Source organism: Tribolium castaneum, chromosome 2 (genome assembly GCF_031307605.1).
Source record: "Tribolium castaneum strain GA2 chromosome 2, icTriCast1.1, whole genome shotgun sequence".
Taxonomy (NCBI): Eukaryota; Metazoa; Arthropoda; class Insecta; order Coleoptera; family Tenebrionidae; genus Tribolium; species Tribolium castaneum.
Genome location: NC_087395.1, coordinates 23,055,388 through 23,082,383, shown reverse-complemented (window position 1 = coordinate 23,082,383; position 26,996 = coordinate 23,055,388). Strand labels below are relative to the sequence as shown.

The 26,996-nt window shown below is 37.5% G+C and overlaps 4 protein-coding genes and 1 long non-coding RNA gene across 8 annotated transcripts; 3 read left to right on the top strand and 2 right to left on the bottom strand.

The window, feature by feature from the left end:
- Positions 1-1,258: 1,258 nt before the first annotated feature.
- On the top strand, positions 1,259-9,094 carry Nmdar1 (NMDA receptor 1). 2 transcript variants are annotated; one of them, XM_015983540.2, is made up of 8 exons: positions 1,259-1,472; positions 1,524-1,775; positions 1,821-2,290; positions 4,396-4,657; positions 4,709-4,922; positions 4,969-5,803; positions 8,236-8,662; positions 8,700-9,094. In XM_015983540.2, the coding sequence occupies exons 1-8, from the start codon at positions 1,332-1,334 to the stop codon at positions 8,952-8,954; spliced, it is 2,856 nt and encodes a 951-aa protein (XP_015839026.1). In that variant the 5' UTR covers positions 1,259-1,331; the 3' UTR covers positions 8,955-9,094. The 2 variants fall into 2 exon arrangements, with proteins under 2 accessions (XP_015839026.1, XP_969654.1); XM_964561.4 differs by having other exon boundaries at positions 1,260-1,472; positions 8,715-9,094.
- LOC658068 (sterol O-acyltransferase 1) lies at positions 9,091-12,093 on the top strand. 2 transcript variants are annotated; one of them, XM_008199974.3, is made up of 5 exons: positions 9,091-9,256; positions 9,561-9,770; positions 9,823-9,968; positions 10,020-10,159; positions 11,114-12,093. In XM_008199974.3, exons 2-5 carry the CDS (start codon positions 9,565-9,567, stop codon positions 11,966-11,968), a joined length of 1,347 nt encoding a protein of 448 aa, XP_008198196.1. In that variant the 5' UTR covers positions 9,091-9,256; positions 9,561-9,564; the 3' UTR covers positions 11,969-12,093. The 2 variants fall into 2 exon arrangements, with proteins under 2 accessions (XP_008198196.1, XP_969574.1); XM_964481.5 differs by lacking the exon at positions 9,091-9,256 and adding an exon at positions 9,277-9,428.
- Positions 12,003-24,503, bottom strand: rictor (rapamycin-insensitive companion of Tor). Its single transcript, XM_964406.4, has 15 exons — positions 24,363-24,503; positions 24,271-24,318; positions 24,056-24,218; positions 23,605-23,927; positions 22,074-22,302; positions 21,875-22,028; positions 21,376-21,827; positions 21,190-21,328; positions 18,874-18,975; positions 17,763-18,827; positions 15,319-16,010; positions 15,160-15,272; positions 14,609-15,112; positions 12,746-12,784; positions 12,003-12,695 (listed from the first exon to the last, which is right to left on the bottom strand). The coding sequence occupies exons 1-15, from the start codon at positions 24,412-24,414 to the stop codon at positions 12,283-12,285; spliced, it is 4,488 nt and encodes a 1,495-aa protein (XP_969499.1). The 5' UTR covers positions 24,415-24,503; the 3' UTR covers positions 12,003-12,282.
- LOC135265443 (uncharacterized) lies at positions 24,003-24,998 on the top strand. The gene is made up of 2 exons (XR_010333101.1): positions 24,003-24,138; positions 24,313-24,998. It is a non-coding gene; the product is annotated as an uncharacterized LOC135265443 (long non-coding RNA).
- Cdc50 (Cell division cycle 50) lies at positions 24,985-26,797 on the bottom strand. Of its 2 annotated transcripts, none has more exons than XM_964334.5 (4): positions 26,627-26,797; positions 25,485-26,321; positions 25,267-25,432; positions 24,985-25,221 (listed from the first exon to the last, which is right to left on the bottom strand). In XM_964334.5, the coding sequence occupies exons 1-4, from the start codon at positions 26,670-26,672 to the stop codon at positions 25,176-25,178; spliced, it is 1,095 nt and encodes a 364-aa protein (XP_969427.1). In that variant the 5' UTR covers positions 26,673-26,797; the 3' UTR covers positions 24,985-25,175. The 2 variants fall into 2 exon arrangements, with proteins under 2 accessions (XP_969427.1, XP_015839028.1); XM_015983542.2 differs by lacking the exon at positions 26,627-26,797 and adding an exon at positions 26,368-26,524.
- Between the last annotated feature and the right edge of the window lie 199 nt (positions 26,798-26,996).

Here is a 26,996-nt window from a genome sequence, read left to right as displayed (position 1 = left end):
AAGAAGTTTATTTCCAACGATTCCTCGCCAAAAAAGACGCCAAAACACCTGAAAATAACGTTATTTTCTTCCAAAAAACAATAATTTCCGCACTGCTTAGTTGAAATAGAAAGACTTTCAACGATGTATCACTTAAAAACGAACCAAAAATCGTCAAAGAAACTCGGAACACATTATTTTTGATGAAAATCTTGAAGCAAAACGAAGATTCATTTTCGCAAATCGCCTGAGAATAGACCTCGGAACAGCGTTATTTTCTATGAAAAAACAAGTATTTCCTCTATTCTATAGTTGAAAAATGATGATTTTCAACGATTACTCATTGAAAAACCACACAAAAATCGCCTCAAAACAACTTATTTTAGAAGAAAATGAGTCATATTTTGATTTATTCCTGCTTAACAACGAGCAAAAGCGTCGAATTTTTGTAGAAAATGATGATTTTTGCACCGACTTTATTAAAATACGTTGATAATTAATAAAAATCGGCTAAAGATCGGCAAAAAAAATTACTCAAAACACTTTATTTTCGGGGAAAACGAAGATTTCAGCACTTTTTCGCATAAAATATGATGATTTTCAATAAAAACTTTCTTGAAAACGAGCCAAATCCCCTTACTTTGGCCAAATATATCTTTGATTCTCAACAATTTGGTGCTTAAAAATGAGCCAAATCGTCTGATTTTAATCGAAAGCGTAAATTATTTCAACGATTCCTCGCCTAAAAACACGCTAAATCGCCTGAGAATAGCGTCATTTTCTACCAAAAAACAATAATTTCCGCACTGCTTAGTTGAAACAGAAAGACCTTTAACGATTTTTCACTTTAAACCGAACCAAAAATTGCCAAGGAAACTCGTAACGAAGATTCATTTTCGCAAATCACCTGAGAAAAGCCCTCGGAAAAGTGCTATTTTCTACGAAAAAACATAATTTCCGCTATTGTTTGGTTGAAAAATGATGATTTTCTTAACGATGAGCTAAAAATTCGTCCGAAAACGAGAAATTTTACACGAATTTGGCAAAGATATCACACACAAATGAACTTTTGAATTGAAACAAAAAAAATAAAAGTTTAAGCATCCGCTTTCCTATAGATAAAGCAAGAAATTTCACTAATTTTGAAAATTTGTAAGTGGCGCCCAACACGTGACCGAAGCCCCGCATCAAATATGATAAAATAACAATTGAACCACGATTTGTTTCTTTTGTTTTCAAGGGGGGTACCTATGATGAGTTAAGGCAGGTCATTTGAAATCGATATCATCTGGCGTCGTCTTGGCAACGGGCGCGGTCCAGCTTCACACGAGATGAAACTCTGCGTTTAAACAATGTTTGTTTTCGTGATTTTTGCACTAAATTGGCTCACAATTCGGGCCGACTTGTGGTCGTCCAACAACCCCACGGTTTTCAACATCGGGGGCGTGTTAAGCAGCAATGAGAGCGAGTACTACTTCAAGGAAACAATCGCGGTAAGTCACCGCCGACCTTATTCAAAATAATCAAATGAAAAATAATTCCAGCACTTGAATTTCGACTCCCAGTATGTGCCCAAAGGGGTCACTTATTACGACACTGCAATTCTCATGGACCCCAACCCCATCAAAACCGCCCTCAACGTTTGCAAATACTTGATCACAAGTCGGGTGTATGCCGTGGTGGTTTCGCACCCCTTGACCGGGGACTTATCCCCAGCAGCGGTGTCGTACACTAGTGGTTTCTACCACATCCCGGTGATTGGTATCTCAAGCCGGGATTCGGCTTTTTCGGACAAAGTGAGTCAAAACTGCACAAGACTTTAACTTGACTTAACATTTTAGAACATTCATGTCTCGTTTCTGCGAACTGTGCCCCCGTACTCCCACCAGGCCGACGTTTGGGTCGAAATGCTCAAGCACTTCAACTACAAGAAGGTGATTTTCATCCACAGTTCGGACACTGATGGGCGTGCCCTGCTGGGGAGGTTCCAGACCACCTCCCAGAGCCTGGAGGACGATGTGGAGATCAAGGTCCAGGTCGAGTCGATTATAGAGTTTGAGCCGGGTTTGGAAACGTTCAAGGAGCAACTCAGCGACATGAAAAACGCCCAGTCTAGAGTCTATCTGATGTATGCCAGCAAAACCGACGCTCAGGTCATTTTCCGAGACGCTGCTGAATTTAATATGACGGATGCTGGGTATGCGTGGATCGTCACAGAGCAAGCCCTTGTTGCCAATAACATCCCCGAGGGGATTCTGGGCCTCCGACTGGTCAATGCGACCAACGAAAAAGCCCACATCAAGGACAGCATGTGAGTATTTCCCACACCAATCAAAAAATCAGTAATATTAATAAAAAAAGCATTTGCTTTTTGATAATCTCTAAGTATTAAAAAATAATGATAAGGCTTTCCTAAAGGTTTTTTCTGTATTAATAATACAAAATACAAGGATAAGCTTATAAGTTTCAACATTTTGGAATAAGGTGACCAGCACAGTAGGTATTTTTTGGTCAAAAAATAGTAAAATTGATGTTTATTTAAGTTTTTTATGGTCTTAAAAAAATTTAAAAAATATCATTTTAAACAATGACTAATACGGGATATTTAGAAAAAAAACTTGGAAGATTTTGGGGAGTGATTCCTTAAGTTACAGTAAAAAACAGTTTCGACAGACCCATGTCCAAAATGCTTTCTGATTGTCTTCGACTGAGAAAAGAAATAAAAAAGGAAGAGAGAACTGACAGATCCAATAAGACAGTGCAGAAAACAAAAATAAGAAATAAAAAAGTCAGGAGCGATGACAAGAAAAGAAGGGGGAAGGAAGAAAAAGAAGCCAAATTAATGACAGAGGATTGGAAAGCCCATCCCAGTAGAGAATAGAATAAAGAATAGAGCATAAAAAAGAGAATAGAAGATAGAAAATAAAGATGATATAGAAGAGAGGATAAAACCTAAACAGAAAAGGAAGAACAGGGTAGGAATTAGACCGAAGGCGGAAAGTAGAGCAAATCAGAGAAAAAAAAATCTGGGCAAAAAACTATATCAACATTTTTTTATTACTTTAACGAATATTTTTTGTTGATATTTATTTTATTTCGTTTTTGTTTGTTCGAAATAAATATCGTTTTCTTTTATGTATTGCTTTTTATTAATATTTGAAACTGGTAGGTATTTGAATAACTCTTCCAACTTTTTTTACATAATTATTAAGAAATTATGAGCTGTTTTTTTGTTTTTTTAGTTGGTTCTTTCGTTACAAAGGACCTAGAATTTGTCGAAGACAATGATCTTGAGAATCCTGTAGAATACGATGTGTATAGAGACGAAAATAAATAAGCAGTTTAGCTGCATAATGTTCTTTTTTTATATAATTTATTTAATTTTAAATAAATGATGGCAACGTTGTCTAATAATCATGATCGCAATAGAATTTGATCAACAATAAAAATAATATTTTTGAAACGATTTCATAGGAAATAATTCCCACTGTTTCTTTAATTATTTTTTTTAATTCAAAAAAGTGCTAAAATTTGATAGAAAATTTAAAAATAATTATTCATCGTTTTGTTAGGGAATCATTATTTAGTGTGAAACATAGAAACATTAAAAAATAATGAAAACTGAATTTGTATCTCCACATTTTTTTAAATATTATTTTAAGACTTTTTCCGTAATCTACACATGCTTCTCAACAACGTATATACCACTGAGTTGGTGCGCCAGTTTTCGAGAACCCTGTATACAAAATCTTGAAAAATATTCGTATTCAGACTATTTTCCAATCGTTACTTTTGCAGCCTAAGAACTTTTAAATACTCCAACAAAACTAGACGCAGTAGTTGAATATTAAAAAGATTTTTTCTTTCATTCCTTTCTAAATCAAATGCCTTTAAGTAGGTGAAGCATTTCCATGCTTCAGTTTGTTTTTTATTACTAGTTACGTTTATTAAATTAGTTTTTTTATTGTGATCTTTGAACTGCTATTTTTTTTTCATTTGTGATGTTTATCCTCTTTCTTATTTTAAGGAAAGTAGACTTTTATTTAAAAGAATAAAACATTTTTCACGGTATAATTACTGTTTATTTCCACTTTTTTTTCTCGGACTAAGATTCCTCTTCAGATAAGAAATCTCAGCCATTCTACAATAGGATAATTAAAAATCAACCGTATAATGTACGTACGTGGTGCTCAAAATTTTCTCATGAAATATCTAAATCAGTTATCAGTATCAAGCTAAATTTATTATTGAACAAATATAAAATCTGAAATTTTCCCAGTGATAAAAATTTTTTTTCAAACAAAATTAATAAAAACAAATATTCTTCTTACAGAAAACAAATAAATATGAAAAATATTAAAACCTTACACTATTAAGCAAATGCTTATTTTTATTAACACCATCAATGTTTTCAAGTTATGTCCTGGCGTCGGCTTTACGCGACCTAAACCAAACGAAGGAAATCACCGAAGCGCCAAAAGACTGCGACGATTCGGGCCAGATTTGGGAAACAGGCCGCGACCTTTTCGACTTCATCAAAAAGCAAGTCCTAATGAACGGTGAGACCGGAAAAGTGGCTTTCGACGACCAAGGCGACCGAATCAACGCCGAATACAACATCGTCAACATCCAAAGAAAACGCAAGCAAGTCACAGTCGGGAAATTTTTCTTCAACAGGGTTGGTATCACATCAACCAACTCTCCAAAAACTCGATAATTTCCTTCTCAGACCAGCAATAAAATGCGTTTGGCGGTCGACGAGAACAACATTTTGTGGCCGGGTCGCCAGCACGTCAAGCCCGAGGGTTTCATGATCCCGACCCACCTCAAGGTCCTCACAATTGAGGAAAAACCGTTCGTTTACGTCCGGAAGCTGGTGGAACCCCAGGACGTGTGCACCGCTGAGGAAATACCTTGTCCTCACTTCAACGCCACGCAAGATCGTAAGTTCAAAACCAGTAAATTGTTGTTCCATAACTTGGTTTCCAGTGGCGGGGAGTTACTGTTGCAAGGGTTATTGCATGGACCTCCTGAAGGAGTTGTCGAAGAAAATCAACTTCACTTATAGTCTGGCGCTGTCTCCCGACGGCCAGTTCGGCAACTACATCATCAGGAACAGCTCCGGGAGTGGCAAGAAGGAGTGGACTGGCTTGATAGGGGAGCTGGTGGGCGAGAGGGCCGACATGATAGTCGCCCCCTTGACCATCAACCCCGAGCGGGCCGAATTCATCGAGTTCAGCAAGCCGTTCAAATACCAAGGCATCACAATTCTGGAGAAAAAACCGTCCCGGTCGTCCACACTTGTGTCCTTCTTGCAGCCGTTCAGCAACACTCTCTGGATCTTGGTGATGGTGTCCGTGCACGTGGTGGCCCTCGTGTTGTACCTCCTGGACCGGTTTTCGCCCTTTGGGCGCTTCAAGCTGGCAAATACCGACGGGACGGAGGAAGACGCCCTGAATCTCTCAAGCGCGATTTGGTTCGCTTGGGGAGTGCTGCTCAACAGTGGGATTGGGGAAGGGACTCCGAGGAGCTTCTCGGCCAGGGTTCTGGGCATGGTTTGGGCCGGTTTTGCGATGATTATCGTAGCTTCGTATACTGCCAACTTGGCCGCGTTTCTCGTTTTGGAAAGACCCAAAACTAAACTGACTGGGATTAATGATGCCAGGCTGAGGAACACGATGGAGAATTTGACTTGTGCGACGGTCAAGGGGTCTGCGGTTGATATGTATTTCCGCAGACAGGTCGAATTGTCGAATATGTACAGGACCATGGAAGCGAATAATTATAACACGGCCGAGGACGCTATTGAAGATGTCAAAGTGGGGTAAGGCTGCATGCCCCAATTACAACAAGAACAGGAATTGAACAAAACTAATTGTTAGGGAATGTAAAAAAAGAAAATGATATTTTTTTCGGCCACCTGATAAAGGCACGGTTGTTAATAATTTACTTGGAAGAAAAATAATGCCAATTAAAATTTATTGTTAAAGTTTACAAATTAATGCACGAATTAAAGTCAAATGTTTGTGGTGCAGGCGGTAACACATACAAGGTGGTCTAGTGAAAAAAGTCCACTCGAATTTTTGGTGTCTGGACTCAGGAATTGTCTACATTTCCAAAAATTTATGTACAATTTGTACAAAATTCAAGCCCCAAAAATTTTTTTATCAAAAAAATGTTAAACTGCAAATTTTTTTTTTTTTAAATAAAACAACTTATATTTTGTGCATTTTTGAATATACACAGTTGATAATCACAATGTTTTTTACTAATATTAGCTGTTTCAAAACTATAAAAAATTCATGCACTTCAAAAAAATAATAGCTAATGTGATTTTTTACTTTACGTTTACATTTTTGTCAATGAGAGATCATTAATAACTATTTTGTAGTTTTTACAAATGCAGTAAATTCAAATTTCCAACCACCTGAGATCCTACACTCTTTTATAAATAGTCCGTAGTTTTAAAACAGTTGATAGATTTTGTTAAGTTTTTGAAATAATTGGATCTCATATTCATTTTAAAAATTAAAAAAAACTACAACATAAAGCACAAAAGGAAAAGTTTAGCTACGCTGTTTAAATAAGTTAAAATAATAAAAATTTCCGGATGAAAAAAGATTTTTTTCTAAACCTACAACTAAATTACGACTTCCTTGTTTTTTCCGAAAATCTTCCTACAATATTTTATTAAGTAATAATAATTTATTTAAAAAATGCTTCAAAAAGACTGTTAATATTTAAGAAACATCTGTTCCTCAGGTTTTTATATTATTTATTAAAAAATTAAAATTGAGGTATAATAAACTTTTGTCTTGAATCTGGGCACTTTGATTTTTGGAAAACAGCCGTAATTTGTTCTTTAGCTAAAGTTAAAGAACCATTACTATATTAAGGAATATAAAGGAATATAAGGAATATTTGCTCTAAGGAGAGCAAAACGGTTTGTCCTGTAGTAAACAGCAAATTAAAATATATACAATAGAACTGCTCTTTTTTCAAAATTTTAAATTTTATGGAAAAATATTAGAATTTTTTTTATTTATTTGCCCAATTACGGCAAAACTATTCAAAAAAGTAAAACTATTTTAATTTTCTCTTATGTAAGATAATCAGGGAACTTAATTGGCTTTAAGAAAATTGCCAAATTCCCAATAGTTTCTAATCGTAATTTAAGACTTATCAGCAGCTTGTTTGTTTTAAAAAACTTTAAGTTATTTACAGAGAATTTTATGATTTTTTCTTAACTGTCTTTATCCTGAACCAAACCTCAGTCAGGTTTTTGGAACACCCACAGCACTGCACTGGGTGTTGTTCTAATAATTCCTTGAAAGCTGCTGTTGGAGTTAAAGCCACAGTACTTGTTTCACTGGAGTATTCCAAATCTTCTGATGCTCTGACCGTCCTCTCAACTTTTGTACACCAGGTTTCCTCAATTATTTCCTCTGAATTACTCGTAATTTCCTACGCTTTTCTTGTATTTCCTCAAGATTTTTCCTAATCTTTATACTATTTCCCGTGATTTTCTCAACTTCGGTAAACCGCAAATTAAATTTTCTACGCCAACTTCCTACGCTTTTCTTGTATTTCCTCAAGATTTTCCCTAAGTTTTATATTATTTCCCGTGATTTTCTCAACTTCGGAAAACCGAAAACTAAGTTTTCTACGCCAATTTTGGACTCGCGACCCCAGATTTCCTCATAAGCTCCCAGAATTTCCTTTAATGACCTTCTCAAGGTTTCTCCGATTTTTTTAAATAACTTCCCATAATTTCCTCAATTTTTGATAATATTTGCGTGCATTTTTTAAGACATTATCTAGATAATCGGTTCATTCTTGATTCTTTCCTTTTTTAATACAGTAATTTTTTTAAACTAGGCACGTTGGCCATCTCAGAAAATAAAGTAGGAGAAAAAAAATCCCGAGACATGTCCATTTTTATTGACAGGATTTTTTGGTGTACTCTTGAAATTTATAGCACTGGCTTAGTAGTTAATCCAATCACCCTTTCAAGATTTTAAATAGTATAACTCCTCTTGTGACACGAAAGGTATTTTCGCACGAAATTTTTTGAGCTTCGATTAATTACGCAGATCCAGTTCTACAGCAACTTTGTCAAACAATTCAGCAGTGAATAAATTTCAGAAATTCTAGAAAGAATTCTCGTTCTCAAGCGTTTCATTGATAAATTTAATTTTCATCGTTGCTTTTTATATTCGCTGTTTTATATAATATTCTCTCAATTTTTTTTTGTAGAAAGCTGATGGCCTTCATCTGGGACAGCTCTCGCCTGGAGTTCGAGGCGGCCCAAGACTGCGAACTCGTGACCGCCGGCGAGCTCTTCGGCCGCTCCGGCTACGGCATAGGCCTCCAGAAGGGTTCGCCCTGGGCCGACGACATCACCCTCGCGATTCTGGACTTCCATGAAAGCGGCTTCATGGAGAGCCTGGACAACAAGTGGATCCTCCAAGGCAACGTCCAGCAATGCGAGCAGTTCGAAAAAACGCCCAACACCCTCGGCTTGAAGAACATGGCCGGGGTGTTCATCCTCGTGGCCGCCGGGATCGTGGGCGGCATCGGCCTGATCGTCATTGAAATGGCATACAAGAAGCACCAAATCAAGAAACAGAAACGCATGGAGCTGGCCAGACATGCGGCGGATAAGTGGCGCGGGTGTGTCGAGGTGAGGGCCACTTTTCCAACACTTTGAATTTTTGAAGGAGTCCACGTTTCAGAAGCGCAAGACCTTGCGGGCCTCCGCCACCACGCAACGCCGGATCAAGTCCAATGGGGTGAACGATCCGGCGACCATTTCACTGGCGGTTGACAAGTACCAGAGGATTGGGGGGCCCGAGAGGGCCTGGCCGGGGGATTCCGACATAAGGCAAAGGAGGGTGGAGGACAGTGGGGGCGTGCAACCAGTTCCTAGATATCTACCGGCGTACACTAGCGATGTATCGCATCTCATTGTTTAACTCGCTTAATAGTTGTTGGTTATTGGATGTAGTCATTTATCAGATGTGTAAAAACTTCCAACTCACTGAGATAAGAAAAACGGTATCTGTGAGCGAGAATTGGGGGAAAATCCAAATAAATGATTAGACGTCTCGTTTTATTTTGCCCGTTAATCCGAAACCACCACTTTAGCTCGTTACAATGTGTTGATTAGATGTAATTTGTTTCTTTGAACGCTTCGTTTAGTGTGATAGCAGCGATAACGCAACGTCTGTATTTTTTCTAGTGAAAATTGGAAACAAACATTGACCTTTATTATCAAGTGAGTACAACAAAATAGTTTGTTTATTTATAATTTAGGATAAACACAATCATTCGGCGTTCGTTCTGGCGACAAAACTTAACCCCGGTTGTTTTTGCAACTTGAAAAACTAAAAACAACACGGCTCTACACGTGTCAAATATTAATTGTAGTGTATCGGCTACTTTGATAGGTAAATACATCTTTACACAAGAAATGCATTAATCCCTAACGACTGGGAAATAAAGCATAAACACTGCCATTAAGTCTGAAGCTATGAATTGGGGCGGCTGAGTTTTCAATCAGTTAATTTTTTGTATTTCAGGACCATGTTGAAACAAAACGGAAGTGCAAAAAGCAACGAAACCGTGAAACAATTTTCAAGATCGAAAGAAAAAGAATTCAGTGCAAGAAACTCGCTCCTGACCGATTTATTCGAAAACAAGCACATCCGGACCGTTTATCACATGTTTATAGCGACTTTAATCGGCCTTTTCGTGAATACGGCCGTTTACGATTATTTCAAGAAGGAGGAGTGCGAGATAACGCATAAATAACTACAGTTTTTCACAAATTATTTATTTCAGGATAACTTTCGGTGTTAGACTAATCAAGCAAAGTTTTGGAAAAATACACATAGTGGCGGTATTGTGGCTTGGATATTTCACACTCACTTGCTTGGTCTATCACTTGTACAAATTCTGGGCCCAACAGAGGGTTTTCTTCCCCAAGTGTGAGTCTTGTGTCGTGTTTGGAAATTTTCATTTTGGAAATTTGATTTCAGTAAGTCACTTGAAACTTTGGAACTTGTTTGGCCTAACGGTACTAGGGTTCTACTATATTTCCATGTTCACTATAACGAGTTACATTGTAACGTATTTTGCTCTGCCGCCGGCGTCCGCATGTATCGTTTTGTGCGAGCAAGTGAGTACAGGCACCCTAAGTGAAAATGACGCGACCATAAACAAACGCCTAAAATCCACAAAATAAGGCAAAATTTGCCCCAAAATTACATAAATAAAATGAAGCTGATGTTACTTTGCGTGTTTCGTTTTAAAAATTCTGTCAAAAAAGGAGTTATTCTTAGTTTTTTCAAGCTTTGTAAATATGTTTTTGAATTTATTACCAAAATAAACCGAGCTAAATAACCACAAAAATTAGAACTTAAGAAAAACATTTTTCAATTCGTCATATTTTTTGCTGCAGAAACATTATTTCGTAAAAATTATCAAGAATAAGACAAAAAAACTGAAGAAGAATTTAATTAATCTTCAATTTTGTTTATTATATTATTCTCATATTAAAATTTATTGAGAATCAACCGTATAAGCTAAATTTCGCTACCTCATTATTTTTTCTCTAATTAAATTTGCAAAGAAAAACTAAAAAAAATAATTATTTATTTAACCTTCTTCTTAAACGAAACAATATTTTCCCTAAATTTTTAGCACGTTGATGAGACAGAAAGCTAACGATTTTTGGAATGAATTTCATTTTTGTTTTGTTAGGTTTACTATGGTATAATTTTTTGGTTTAATTTGCATTAATTTTTTGGGATAAAATAAAACACAAGTGATTTATTGTTTATTTTATTTTATTATTTATTGTCTTTGAACCTAAAATTCATGTATTTTGTAAGATCTTGTAAAAACACGCCTCAAAATCACAAGAATAAGCTGAAAAATGACAATTTGGTCGCAAAGGGATTATTTCTCCGCTTTTCAACACGTTTTTGATTTTCTAAAATAGTGTTTTTTACGTTTTATTTCAAAAGATGACGGCGAAACGTCGAACTTTTCAAAACTAGGTTACGCGTTATGGACGCGTCATTTTCATTTTGTGTGACTGTACACATTTGACTTAATTTCTCCCTTCTAGACGCGTTTCTTGATGAAAATCCACTCGTTTGTGCGCAACACTTGCCCCCGAAAACCCCACACTGAACCAGCAACAACACCAAACTTCCGCAATTTTTTGTACTTTTTGTTCGTCCCCACGCTGGTGTATCGTGAGACTTACCCTCGCCGCGAGAAAATCGACTGGACTTTTGTGTGCTTCCGGGTGCTGGAATGCGTGGGCGTGCTGTTCTTCATGAGCTTCGTTATCGACCGATTCCTCAATCCGACGATTCAAGACTTCGGCTTGCGACCGTTCACCGTGAAAGAAATCATTTTGGGCATTTTCGAGAACACGATAACGGGGGCCCTTCTCTTGCTGCCCATGTTTTTCATCATCTTGCACTCGTGGCAGAATTTATGCGCCGAGTTGACGCGGTTCGGCGACCGGTTGTTCTATCTGGATTGGTGGACGTGCACGGACTATTCCGGGTATTTCCGGAAGTGGAACATAATCGTCCAGGACTGGCTGTACCTTTACGTTTATCGCGAATCTTCCGAAACTGTTTACAAGGGGAATTTATGGTTTGCCAAATTCGCCGTGTTCTTGATTTCGGCGATTGTGCACGAGTGGATCCTGACGTTCATGTTTGGCTTCTTTTTCCCCTTGTTGTTTGTCGAGTTTTTGGTTTTCGGGTCGATTTTTAACTTTCTAGGGGCCCCGAAAACGCCGCTTTTTAACATTCTGTTCTGGTATTCGCTCTGCTTGGGGGTGGCCACCCTGGTTACCATGTACGGTATCGAGTTTTACGCACGAATTAATGCTCCTTTGGAAAATCCGACTTTTTTCGAAAACTTGCTACCAAGGTTTTTGACGTGTGATTGCTTGGAATTGTAGGAAGAGTGGGTTCTTCGTAATTATAGCTTGTCAGTTGTGTATATTTTTTATTTATATTTTTTGTATGTAAAAAAAGTAACGATAATTGTGTCACATGCGAATAAACGAATTTTTCTCACACGTAATTTCACTGTTTTGATCACAAAAAGTCAAATAAATTAGTTATATACACACAGGTTGTTCTCCCGAGTGGAATGAACCGTTCCTTATATACAACAAAAAAAAACAAAGCGACAGACTACACGTAACGCAAAAAAACTTAAACCTAGAAACAGAACACCCTGTATCAATTCGAAAAATAGAGGAACCAAAAGTTACACGATTTTCGATTCGTTTCGATTGCGAATCGGAAATTTATTCTCTTTATATGCGAGTTTTAGCGAATCTAATTTTTTTATATTCGACTGCGCCCCCTCACTATCGATCGAATCCCCCGATGACTTACCAGAATCGACATTATTCTGAGCGGCACTTTTCAAAAACCTGGCGCATTGTAGGTAGAGATCGTCGAATTTCACTTCGAGGAAGAGTTCGTGGAGCATCCGACGAGGTGACGAACGATACGCACATTCCGAAATCATTTTGCACACTTCTGAGTAAATACAAGCGTCTTGGAAGACGTGAGGACTGCCTTGCTTGTACTGCAAGAGCGACTGTTTCACCTGTTTGGCCCAAACGGGGTTCGAAAATAGGTCAATCAGGTGCAGAACCTGGCCCTTGAGAACGTCTACAAGCAAATTATTACACACAATCGGGGGAAATTCGCTACAAACTCACTGTCAGGGCTGTTTGGGTCGTATTTACAGTCCAAAGGGTCTGAAAAAAAAAACAATCCGCGATTAAAGGCTATTTTTCAAGGCTAAAGCCAGTAAATATAAACGTAGCGATACGGGCTACTTCAAAAAATTTAAATTTCCATTATTTGTTAATTTTGGCGAAATTGCGGGCCAAAATCGGGAAGATTTTATGTGAAAAATTCCGAGGAAACGATTGGTGCTAAGAAAACTGGAAAATTCTGGGTAGTTTCGATAAGTTACAATCTTTTTTATGTAAGATACACAATAAAAGTACTTACAATTAAGTTATCAAGCGACACTCGTTTGAAATTGTATTTACTTATGTAAAATCGTCGGGAAAATTAAAAAAACCTAAAGTTCCCCAGTTGTGGGTTTTTTAGTGTAAATTAAAATGCGCTGTCCGCAAACCTTGAGTTTTCCACTCGATGAACAATTAAAAGAAGATTCCCATAATACACAGTAATAGTATTATATTTATATTGAATAAAAAAATAATTACTTAATAATTATATCAATTAACTAATAACACAGATGACAATAACATCTGTCGAGTGCTTAATTGTTATTATGCCAAACACGACCCGTGTCTCTAATTTCTTATATTCACTCTATTCACTCTAAGCTTTATTGAACGTTTAAATGATACAGGCTGATTCTTTTAGGTTCTAATTAGAAAGTTTTTAAAACTATTTTTATTGAATTTTTAAATTCGTCTTTTGAAAGTAACTAAAAGGTACTTACCTGTCATAGTTTTTGACATGTAATTTTTTTGGAATTTTTTTTTATTTACAGGAGTTTATTTAAAAAATTATAGCTCTTAAACCCTTTACAAGAAGTGAATAATTCTTTATGCATTTGATAACCAAAAGTTCAAAGGGTATTCTAAAATCTTCAAGACTGTCAACAGTCAAATTGCAAGGCTACTATGATTTTTTTAAATGATAATCAAAACGCAAAAAACGGAATTTTAGCTCAATATTTTCATTTTTAACTAAATAAACTTTCGAAAAATTCGATAAGGTGTGCAATTAATTAAAAGAAATGTTCGATATGTCCACCATTTTTATTTAAGAAGTTAAAAATTCGAAGGCAGACTGACTAAGTTACATACTTTACATAATTCACTAACTTATAATAAACCATAATTACATATTATTGTTTTACTACTTATTCGATAATCATACAGCTAAAAACGAAATAAAATGTTGAAATTTGACAATTGTTGACCATTTTGCAAAGTCTACTTGATTCACGATGAAAATTACAAAATAAAATCCTTTTTTGTGATTTTTCAAAAACCGTAAGAGATAGGTATAAGACGTGTTAATAAGTCACCATAAATGTCGATGTTCTTTCGATTACCTTTGAGAAAATAAGGTGATTCCATAAAAAAAACTGAGTTAGAGCCGTTTACGATAATAATTTTCAAGAAATCATACTAGCCTTGAATTTTGACAGTCAACAAATTTGAAAATTTCAGAAAGCTTTTCAAACCTTCGGTTACAGAATGTAAAAAAATTATTCACTTATCGCAAATGGTTCAAGAGCAGTGATATTATAAATAAAACTGATATAATGTTAAAAACTATGACAGATAAGTACCAACAACTTGGGTAAATTTTACTCAGTTTGAAAACAGAATTCAGAAATGTGTTTTATTTTAAATTAATTTAAATCCAACTACGTCCTGAATTGTTTCACCAAATTCGACACGAAATATGACAAGACGATAATCAAAGTATAGAATTTTTTTTGACACTTTGATAGTAGTTTAACGGTTCAAAATCCTTCACCAGAGAGCGTAAAAGCGCGAATTAAATCCACATAATAATTAAATACCTACCGCTAGATGTCGTGACAAAAACCTCGTCTTTGGGCCCCTTCCACGAACAAACAAGGCACGTTTCAACATCGTGCCTCCACAGTGTCTCCTCACGCACTTTAAAATCGTGCATTGCATAGACAATCTCGTCGTCAATGATCGGAAATCTCTCCAAAGAGGCATCACGTGCCTCACTGTCCACATCCAGAAACAAATGATTAATGTCATGAGGCAAAGTCACGCCCATGTAACACCGATCCTCGCTTTCGTTCCGATCGTGGACACTAAACCGCTTAATACTTGTCCCAGTGGTATTTAAAAGATTGAAATCTTCGATTAGTGAAACGGGAACATCCCAGCTACTATCACTCCGGATATCGTCCGAGTCGTAGGCGGGTTCTTCCAAATACCTCGGCGATTTTCGTAAGGAACGAAGTGTGGCATAGCCAACCAGATCCTGATGGCTCAGCTTACTGGACCCGCCCCCGCCCAGCGATTGGAGCGAGCGATCCGAGTTAGACCCGCCTGAAAACACGCCCATTAGCCACGCCCAGCATAGCCTATTAAGTTACTTTGAACTGAGACACGCCGTGACGATTCCGAATGACGCCGCACTTTCGCCGATTGTTTTAACGTACTGAGACTACAGGAACTTGGTATAGGACTCAAGATTTGTGGCCGTTCGCTGAAATGCCCAATTAAGAAAAAACAAATGTAAAATAGTGACTTACTAGATCACAGATTTGCCTCCGCCGAAGGAATCGCACGAACTCACCCCGGACGTGGTCGATTCCGTGGTCGAATTGTTCCGAACGCGCCTCACAATCTCGGTACCCAATCGGAAGCTGCCTTTTTTACTGTCCTGAGGCGCTCGGATAATCTCGAAGGTTTTCGACTCGGACAGCGACCTCTTGTGGTAGCCCGCCGCTTGGTTCTGATTGGCCGGCAAAGTCAGGCTTTTCTGGGGGCCTGCCACTGTGGAATCGGGCAACATTGACTCGGACGTATCGTCGTCAGTGCTGCCCTCTACGTCCTTAATTCCCGAGTCGAAGTAATACAAAGTGGGCGTGATATCGGGGAAACTACTCGGAAGTCGTAAACTGTCCTCGTCCTCGTCCCACGCCTCCTCTTCGATGATTGGCCACGCCACGTGTCGGTTATGACGTGTGCTAAACCAACCCAGTTTGAAGAGTTCGTCGGCGCCTTGTCGCGTTGTTGCGATTAGACCGAGGGCGTAATACGAAGTTGCCCGAATCGAGAACACTAAGCACTCTTGTGCCAAGGTTATCAAAGCTGCCAAACAGTTGTGCAAAATTAGGTATCTTAGGCCCTCGCTGGTGCTGCCGAAGTGGCCCAAAGCCCATATTGAGGCTTTCAGTTTCAAAATATCGTCCTCGGTCTCACAAACGCCATTCGTGAGAAACTAGAAATAAAGAATTATCGCAATGTGAGCGCCTTTTAAATCGTAATTTCGAAGTTTTATAAAATATTTATTTGAATTGTGTAGCAATTTTCACGTTAAATAATTTATGCTGGCAGCGACAGTGACAAAATAAATAAAAACTGGAGGTATTTTTTCATTTTATATAAGTGCTGTGTATAAGTGTTTTCTGTTTTGCAAAATGATTTTCGAAGAATTAACTTACACTTTATTAAAATTGGGTAATAATACCAATGTTTCTCAGAAAAAAAACAAGTCAGAGCTGATAATAGTACAGCATACCAAATTACTAAGAACAGTGCTAAAAATTTTGACTTTGTAACACCGTTTTTAGTACAAATCTGGTAAACAATTAATTAAAGAAAAAAACGTAATTAATAAAAATTAAAAAGGGTACAAGAAAAAACCCAGATTAAAGCGCCAACAGGAATCAGACGAATTAAAAAAAACAAAAAAAAAGAATTATAACGATGACGATGAAAAAAATAGTCAACAAACGCGAAATAGAAAATAACAGTAGGTACTTATACAGAGTTTTGAACCAAACGTTTTGTGTCTAAATTAATTATGTACCTTACGAAAAAACTAATTAGTATTATGTATCATTAACTACTTTTAAAATGTAATCATTTTTCAAAAATAATTTTTTCAATTTTTTTTAGTTTTCGAGTTATTAAAAAATTTTTTTTTCAAATATATTTTTATAAATGACTTCTAATTCAATAATTTTGTTTTTAAAACAGTGTTTTTTTAATAAAGTATTAGAATTACGTTCCGAGCTCATTACGACGATTTGTTCAAATTTAGCCGAAGAAGTTGTATTCATGGATATAAATAAAAACATAACAATTTATTAAAAAAAAATACACCGGTTAAAAAATAATACTATTTTCAAGCAATTTTAAAGCACAATCATTTACCAAAAAAATCGCCGTGGTGGAGTATCATTTATTATTTATTATATATATATTTCTTGAACAACTCGAAAACTAAAATGAATTTCGAAAAAAAAAAATTAAAAATGCATAAATTTTGTTTTATGCAAAAAAATCGCCGTGGTGGTGTGTCAATTATTATTTATTATATATATTTTTTGAATAACTCGAATTAGAAGTTGTTTACAATTAAATATGAGCCACAAAGTAAATAAACTTTAGGGGTTCTTTATTTTCATGGGCTAGCAATAATTTTCTGTAGGAATATTTGCACAAAACACCATTTCAGAATATCATTAGCAATAAATAGACACAATATTAATTAATTTCTAGCATTTCAAGTATAAAGGATTGTAAAAAAAATTCTGAAAAAAATCACAGACAGAGAAAAAAAAAGTATTTAACAGCAAACGCTCATTTTTATCTGTGTATTAGTTTTTTAGATGTACCATGGAACAATCTAGTAAAACACACTTTTAGAAGTTTCACCTTGTAAACTTAGCACTTACAGCGTTTCGTTAAACAAATAAACGCTTTTTTATTTCACTATTTTTTAGATTGGTAAATATTATATTGGTAAATTTTATATTAAATAATTTGTTCTGGCAATCACTCACTGACAGAGACTGATAAAAAACATACGACCCATCAAGGATTTTTTTAGTTCCTATTTTGTGTTTTCTATTTTGCAAAATAATGTTCAAAGAATTAATTACAACCCGAAAAAAGGGCAATCAGTCCAGTATAATTTTTTTTGAATTTGTACAATTTTTTGGTACAAAATAAATGGGTGTTTCACCTGAATCATGTTTTCCAGCGACCCGTGCTGCACTAGAATGAGAAAGCCATCAGTGTGCCGCGCCAATTGTCCGTAAAGATGCGGCGGCAAGAAAAAATCCTTCCTATTTGTCGTCCTTATCGTGCTTGTCCTCTTATCGTATTTCCCGTCCTCGTCCCTCTGATGTAAAGTCAAAGCATCGGAGGTTTCACCCTCGACTAGTTTAATGTATCTATAAATGAAATACTCGTCCCATCGTTTAATTTCGTTCACAACGAAGTCGTTCTTGTTCAACAATTGAAACCCGGAAGTTATCGATAACAACCTGAGCGCCAACAACGAGCCTTTCTCGCCCAAATGGCCCAAGTCCGGATTTAACTTAACTAAAGTCTCTAAACAGCTTTCGACTTCACAAGCCTCATGCAGTGTGTTTAACGCGGCGAGGAACACCGACCGCGACGGATCCTTCAACTGTTTGACTAGACACCGAACGCCCCAGTCGGCGAAATTGTTAATTCCGGCCCTTAGCAGCACTAGTAGAAATTGGGTGGCGTACAGTCTTGAACTTTCAACGGCGCACTTTAACACCTCGGTCAATAGGTCGCGACAAGGCCCCGCGTTGCTGTAGTCCAGAGACGACACGATCAACTTGACGTAACAGTCGTTGTTCGTGGTTGTGGCCAAGTGTTCGAGTTGCTTGAAGATTTGTAAGCTGGTCAGCAGCTGCATTCCCACGTCGGTGGAGGAGAGACGGCCGAGGAAGAGGAAGTAGCTTTGGCATTGGGTGCTGTTCATGTGCTGGGGGCTGAAGAGACAGTCGTGGACGCTGCGGCCGCTCGTTATCGCATTAATGTTGCCCGAGATGTCCGACAACAGGTCGAGCAACATGCGGTTGCTTTCTTCGTCTTCGAGCTCCAGGAGACAGTTGATTAGGTCGATCCCGGTCAGGGTGTAGGCAATACTGACTTTAGGCGTGCTCAAGTCCATGTGGGAGAAGCGGTTGCGCGAAGGGGTGTAGAAGTCGACGAGGCGTTTTATGAAGTTGCGATGGGAGGTCTCCGAAAGGTCGATTTTTAGGGATTCACCCTGTGGGATTAAAAATGACGAAAAAATTTACAATAAATTGACTTACCTTTAGTACGATTTTGATGAGGTTCCAGTTCCACGTGTATGGGTCTTTGTTCACCAAAACCCCGGTTTCTTTTATCACGTCGTCTCCGTCTTTCCCCACAAGCTGGCAGATAAATCGTTTGTTTCAAAAATAATTAAAAACGAAGAAATAAATATTTATACAAATCTTTATAGAATAAACGATAAAATTAAAAAATGTGTGATCACATGGGCACTTAGGGAACGTAGCTAAAGGCAGTTTCATATTCGCCAAAAAATTAAATAAAAAACCGTGCTACAATGGTGGTAATTTCAAAATAAAAATAAATTTTGTTTCTATAACTTTTCCAATATGTTAACTTTCCTTCTTAGATCATTATTAGAGCTTGGCGCTGAATAAAAAAAACTCGGTTAAAAACAAAGTTCAACGTTTTTGGGAGAGAAGTATTAATGCCTGAACAACATTTTTTTTATTTTTTATTTTTTTAGAAATTATATCCAAATTTATTTTATTTGATAAGTAGATAATAACAATAAAACATTTTTTGTAACACGTCAGGTTTTGTCGAAAATAAAAAAGTAAATTAATTTTATTATTTCATTTTATTAATCAGTTTCTTTAACATATTTGAATATGTCACTCAAGATATTTTTCTTTTTATTCGTAGTAATAAAAAAATACGCTCACATACAGTAAAATTTAATATATTTTTAAAAAAGATATCTAATCAATTTTTTGGAGACCTGAACTGATGGCCAATTTTTCAGTACATTTTGAGAATTTGCCTATAAAAGTACATAAAAACACGTACTATACTTTAAAAGAAGAAATCATATTGACCAGTGTTCTCAACTGTGTATTATTCATAATTCCTGTAGTTCAGACTGGAAAAAAATTGCTAATAATATTGTTAAATTCTAGACAAAAATTTTGCTAGAATGTCATCTTTTGTTTGTAAGTCGAAAACAATAACGAGGTGCAGTTTCGACCAAAATTATTTGCTCAAAAAAATGAGCTTGAGAATATGTTTCCATATAAACGCACTTTCCTGTATATTCCAAGTACTCAAACAAAATGCTAAGTAATAATGTAATAAAAATGAATAAATCAGACGAATTTCTTTATCAGAGACAGACTATCATTTTTTCTTGATGATGATTTATCCATAGTCTTACACAACTATTGCTGTGCCGTTTAATTTCATTCAGTTTGACATTTACAGTTGCCGCGAACAGATGCCTTATAAAATTAAATAAATAAAATAAAAATACGTATTTCCTGACTAGTTAGATTTTCAAAACATAAAAATACCTTCATGTGCGTGCCTAATAATAATGGATATTTACCTAGAAGTACACAATGTTTAAATTTCGAGTGCTTAGTGTGTGCCAGTGAGGAAAAATGGATGAAACAATCGTGCTGTGAAAGATTTCGAAAAGTGAGCACATTTTACTTATTTTTCCGCTGATTGTCAAACGAGGTGTGTGAATACGCAATTTTTTGTGCTACAAAATTCTTAGAACACAGCAGTACTCAACAAAATTGAACAAACAATTATTTATTAGGAACCAAGTGCAAGAAAGATAAATTTATTAAGTACATATAGACATTAGATTTCTACCGAGGGTTTTGCCATTTTTTAGACAGGAATAGTCCAAAAATTAATTGATTTTCTACCAGAATAAAACTATTTTAGAGTTTCTAAAGTGAATTGTTTTGTTTTTAAACAAAGCATCGTATACATCATATATTTTGAACTAATAAAAAATCTTCCTCTACAGGAAGTATAAAGCAATCTTAGCTTTTTTTACAGTGAGTTTTGGCATTTTTAAGCAAGGAATCGTCCGATATGACGAGTTTTTAACTAAATTCATGCTTAAATCGTTGAAATCTTTCGCGTTTTGCCCATTTATCTAAATAATTACGTTTGTAGATAAAACAGTGTATGTTATTTTGAGCAAAAAAGTTTATGCTCAGCTGAATTATCTATTACTTTGTATTGTTATTAAATAAACGTTCTGTAAACCTTTCTCCAAGCAATTTGATTTTTAATTTCTAATATATATTTTTTGATTTGCATTAACAAATATTTTAATTAATTAATTTTGTCAAATTTAATTTATTGTCTAATTTATGAGTTTATGAAATGTCTGTAACACCACAGGACCCTAACTGGTGTTTTTTTAACAGATATCTGTTTAATGTTGTAAGATTTGTCGTTGTCGCTAAATAAATTCGAACAAATTTGATCTGAAACGCCAAAAACTTTGAGTTTTAAAAAACAAGGTAAAAAAATATAAAATAAAATAAAAAATAGACACATAAGATTTTCTTTACCTGCTGTAACTTAAACTTCAACGTCTTCAATTTGTGTCGGCTCTTCTTGCTGTTTTTACTCGAAAACTTGACATTGCCGCCACTTCTCAGAATAAAATCCAAGTGAAGACTATAGGACGCCGGCCTGGCCCTCAACAACCTAAAACCCACGAATCAAACCCGCTCCTCATCGCAATTTGCACCCACTTTTGCAACTGTTGAAGCCCATTGACAGCCTTAACAGCTTGCGGTTTCCCACACGTTGCGTATTCCAAAAGTGTTGGAAGAGCCGGCGAGATATTACAACACTCTGGCGGAAGAAGAACTTGAATTAAGCGTAAAAGCTCGCCCAGCAGCACCGTCGCTCGAACGCTTATAAACGTATCACTAGTCGCGATCACTTCAACAATCGCGCCCAAGAGACCGCATTCGAGAAAACAGTACAGCAGGAGGGACAAGTGCATATCGCTTATACTGGGCGTGGTTTTGGCTAAGTGAGGTAGAATCGAGCGGCCTTCGGCGACGACAAAGCCTTCGTTCAGTCTCCAGGAAGATTGGGGCTCGCAAGGGTCCACAGCGCTCAGCGCCACGGACAGCTCGTCGGTCCACTCGGGCTGAGGCAAGCCGAGTAGTTCGTACAATAGGTCCAAAACTGCTTTCTAAACACCAACGGTTAACTGAATTCGATTGGTGAATTCCAACTCACCCTAACTTCCAATTGGTTCAAATACAACACCTCAACGACCGCCCTAAGCCCCGCCTTGTTGGACGGCCCACAAAAATGCAAAATTCCAGGCCAACTGCGCAGAATTGACAAAAGGGCTAAACGGCTGCAATTGAAACGCAGCTCACGCTCATCCCTACAAGAATATTAATTTCGGAAGCAAGTGTCGAGGGATACTAACACAAATTTGTCCTTGTCTTTCCAACCGTGGCGGTAGTGGAAGTCACAGTAGGGGGCGGCGATTGAGTGCAAGTCAACGGCTGCCTGATTTCTAGTCGATGGTTTATCCAGTAAAAGTAGCAAGACGCCACACAAAGACTCCGCTATTTTTGGGGTCTGACACTCCAGTAAATTTCTGGTAATGGCGGCCACGCCCCCAGTTTCAATAAACAGGCTCGTGTTAACTACCCCTAAAACACAAACGGTCACGTGACTGTGTGACTGTATAAAGCCAAGCCTTCTTTGTTGATAAAACTAAGGAAACTAGTCCAATTTTTTTATTTTATTTTACGGTTGAATTAATTCCCATGTTATAAATAAAACTGAGTTGACATTGTCCAAAATTTTTTTTCAAATGAAATATTTTCTAAATATTTAACAAATCGGAGGTGACAAGTAATAAGGATTTAAAAAAAATACAGTTCAGTCTTTCAACTACTTCAAATCGCTTTTTATTTTTGGAAAATAAGTTATATAGTTTCTGAGATAATTAGGTAATCAAACTTTTACGAAAAAGTAGATAGAGTGATATTTAACATTATAAGAACGGCGGCTCGGAGGCATACAAAATCTTTACATTATTTTTGGTTTCACCAACAATAATAAATCGTCATATAAAGTTATGTGATCATAATTAACGTTTCCTATTTATTTACGTATATTAAATAAAAAAATGTTTCACCAAACTTTGTTTAGTTATCAAGTTATATATTATAAATTCATTCACGACAGCAGAGATTAGTTTTTTCTGTGAGCTTTTTTTCCGTGGGCTTTTTCATGGTTGGGCTTTTATTGATGTGGGTTTTTTTGTAGGTTTGTTTCTGTGTGAATTTTTTCTATAGATGGTTTTAATGTGAGGTTTTTGTGAGTTTTTTTCTGTAGGCTTTTTCCTTATGCGCATTTTTCGTGTGGGCTTTTTTATGGATTCGATAGGACATACCCAAAAAGGCACCATCTCGCGGAATTTAAATTAATTACTGTTTAAAATGACTACGGATATCTAAAGAGTAGGATATTAAACGACGTACAAATAAAACGTTCCTGTCCTCGATAGTTCCGTTAATATCGCCAGAGAGCGCTGTTGTTACCGCATTACCCTCTAAGTTTTTAGAGCAATAAATGTGAAAAAATATTTGTATAATGGTTAAGACAACAACCAAAAAAAATACAGGCAGATAGAGCATTAAATTCTCAATAATAAGACATAAACATATTGCAAAAATTGTATCGTAAACTATATTTAAATTTTTTTGCGAATACGGTTACAGATGCAAGAAAAATGTTAGGAAAAAAAATGTAGAGAATTAAATTTCCTACAAAGACAACGTCTTTGAGGCCTAAACCTTTGACGATAGAGATATGGTCAGCAAATTTAAAACTTTTTTTTCTCATACGTCTTATTTTCTCAGTCTGTTAAAAGTGCAAGGCCCAACATTTCTGCCTTTTTTCGAAGTGATTATTGAATTGGTTGGTTATAAAAAACCAACACTTACCCAATTCGCACAACGTTGCGAGACAGATTCGCAACATCCTGTCCTTCTCCTCGACCACGCTGTTGGCCAGAGCCACCAAACTTCGGGCCAAAGCCACGTGGAAGTTGGAAGGCGAGAGTAGGAGAATTTTCCGTATGAGTTTCATCGCTTCAATTCGTTCAACGTCTTTCTTTAACAACAAGTCCAACGATCTGGCTATTAAAAAAGGAATTAGGAGTTTGTTGAGCTGGGCAATGTCGTCCTCGTTGCGCAAGACGTGCCGAATGGCCCTTAGAGCCCCCGACCGGACTTGAGTCGACTCATGGAGAAGGGCTATGCGCAAGCTGTAAGTGGGTTCGGCGTTATGCAACCACCAAAACGGGCACAGTGACTTTAACTATGACACACACTGTACACTTTGTAAAAAGTGGAAAGTGAGCCCTGGCTTGTGCCAGCTGTCCAGACGACTTACCAGCACAGAACGTCCCCCATGCTAAACCCAATGCTCTCGAAGTTGCCCTCAATGTGCAGCGTGACTTTAACGAACGCGTTCAGGTAATTCAGGCGCTTTCCGTCCGAAATACCCGACGTCTGGCAAAGCGCTGACAGGATGTTCGTTACATTTTGCCGAGAATCTGCAACATGGAGCTGAGTTGAGCGTTCCAACGCAAACACGCAAATCATTACCGCTGTTTACGTCGATGCTGATGTCGTCTTCTTTGTTCGCAGACCGGCCTGCAACAACAATTAAGTACCAAACAGACCCGGAAAAACACTACCTCTGTTAAACCGACGTGTGTTTGGGTATCGCATCCAGCTCGTTGCAGCCATGTTCCCCAAGCGCCCAGACCCTAACCAAAACAACCAGTCCCACTTATTGTTATAAATTAAAATAAAAACACGGCATTATCAAATTTTTTGTACACTATTAGAACCACAAAACTGTCAAACTATGGTGGTTAGGTTAGGCGTTGAGGAGGAGATGGACTGTCAAGCGGCGCTGCCACATCTGCACCACCGATTTTTCCCACAATGTTTAATTTTTCCGAGTTTCACGAATTCAACGAAACTTTGTGGGACTCAACACTTGCAAGTTACGTCGAAGTTTCGACGATTTTTTATTTTATTTTTTGAAAACAGGCTGACCAACTGTCAACAGGTGAGGCGACAACATGACGCACATTTTCCGATTTTTTTCGGTTTTTCTGTGATGATTAAGGCGAAATGACGCCGCTTGACTATTTTTATAATTGGGCCCAGTCAGGCGTTTCAATTTATTGCGGAAATTGGGTTTTTGATTTGTATCCGCGACGACGACCGAAGACTAAACACGGATTCTTAACCGTTGGGGAAAACAAATGATGACTCAATTGTCTTTTTTTGGAGAAATAAAGCGCAGTATTTAATTAAAACAAGAGTTTTATTCCACATTCATTAAATAACAAAATATACACTTAAACACGTATTCCTGTACATTATCACAATAAAAAACTTACTACTAAATTAAATATTAGTTTGCGGGAAAATGAATAAATACGCAGCGTGCTGACAATACTTGAATAAGGCCACTTTGTTGGTTCTAGGAATGTTTCTTACTGGTAGTTCGTCCTTGGGTTGACATTAATCATTTCACTTGTGCTAAAAAACTGGATTAGATTGAACTCTCCCATGGGTAAAACCCACCTTTTGCCACACTTTATGTGGATAAAGAGCAACACAATCCCCAATAGCAAACAAACACAACCTACTACGATGTAGGCGATTCCCAGGAATGGGTTCTTCCCCCCTAAGAGCGAAGTCGTGCTTAAAATCATGCGCTTGGTGCCATCAAACGGCATCACGTTATACGCTAAAAAAAACCAGTATTGCCAACTCTAACCCAAATGTTCGAAAAGCCTTACAATAAGTAACCCTCAACTGGTACTTCCCCTTAAGTAACCCGTCCTTGTAGCCATCCTGACTGTGATCGATCTTCCGGTACAATTTTCTGAAAGTTGGCAGCGCTGCGGTCCTCATCCACACAATAAGATCCTCGTTTTGAAACCCATTATTTTCCGGGTCTTCCAGATCCAACTCCCAGACGTTCTTCTTCCAAGCTTTGGGTTTGGCAAAATTCTTGAAAGCCTCCTTCAGATCGCCTGGGGGGTTTCGAAATTTGATGTTCTTGTCCGAATCCCAGGCGATGCCTTTCCGGATCAAATCCACGTCTTTCCACGTGTTCCCCTCGAGTTTCTTCAAGGTTAAAACGTCGCTGAAGAGCGAGTTGGCGATGGCCCCGCAGGGGGCTATCGGCGTGTCCTTGATCTTGTCAAAGGGGCTGCAGTCCGACGAGGGGACGGGGTCCAAGCGCCCCAACAGCTGGTTATCGTCGCGCGATTTGACGTAGCGCCGGTGGTTTTGGTAGAAGTTGCTGAGGCCGTAGTACATGTACACCTTCCCCTTGAAATCCGAGTCGAGCGTGAAGGGGATGATGCAGGTGCAGTTCGCGTTGGCGTCGTCGGAGATGACATCGGAGCAGCGCTTCCCCGTGTCCGTGAAATTCCCGTTGGGGCTGCTCTCGAGCGTTTGGTTGCAGTTCGTGTAGTCGATCACCAGCTCCTTGACCTCGTCCGAGAAGTACAAAAGGCCGATTCCCACGGGAATGAAGGCGATCCCGATCACGAAAAACGTGGGCAGCACGGTGCCCGCGGTCAGGATGGGCTGCCAGGCGGGCAAACGTTGCTGCTTGAATGCACTATCTGGAAAAAGGTTTTAGAAAATTACAGTGGCAATGTCGCTGCTTACAAAGCAACCCCATGACCGCGACTGCATCAACTTCACTATTCTCCTCATTACGTATTGTTTATGAATTATAAATCATCGCGACCATAATTATTTCATGGAATGTCTCTCCACTTGAGAAAATTGCTATGTGGATGACCTTTCAAGGTATCAACACATGGCGATTTCTCAGCGAATGAGTCCACGGGGCTTTTTACGCTGACATGAGATCGATAAGTGGGGTGTGTAAGGTCGGGTCATCCCTCGGTGTGAGTTTAATTACCTGAGGGTTTTTTCGTTTTCGTCGATTCGCCGCTGTCCATTGCCATGCTTGCACGAACTGGGACGATAAAACAAATTCAGTAATCGCCCCAACACTTCAAGACCCAAAATCAACCCCAAATCACTGACACTTCGTATAACCAAATTGGTGAAATGTCAGAAGTCAGGATGACCAACGCAATGAAACAAACTCCAAAAGTTTTGGCTGAGTGATTTATTCAAGTTTAAATCATAAAACACACAATTTATTACGAGTTTTATTGTAATTAATTGTAGTACAATGTGTTAAAGAAATGATAGTGTTAACTTCGACTTAAATTATAAGTATACAAGGTGATCAAAGATAACTGTTTGGGTTGGTAGTGGTGAAT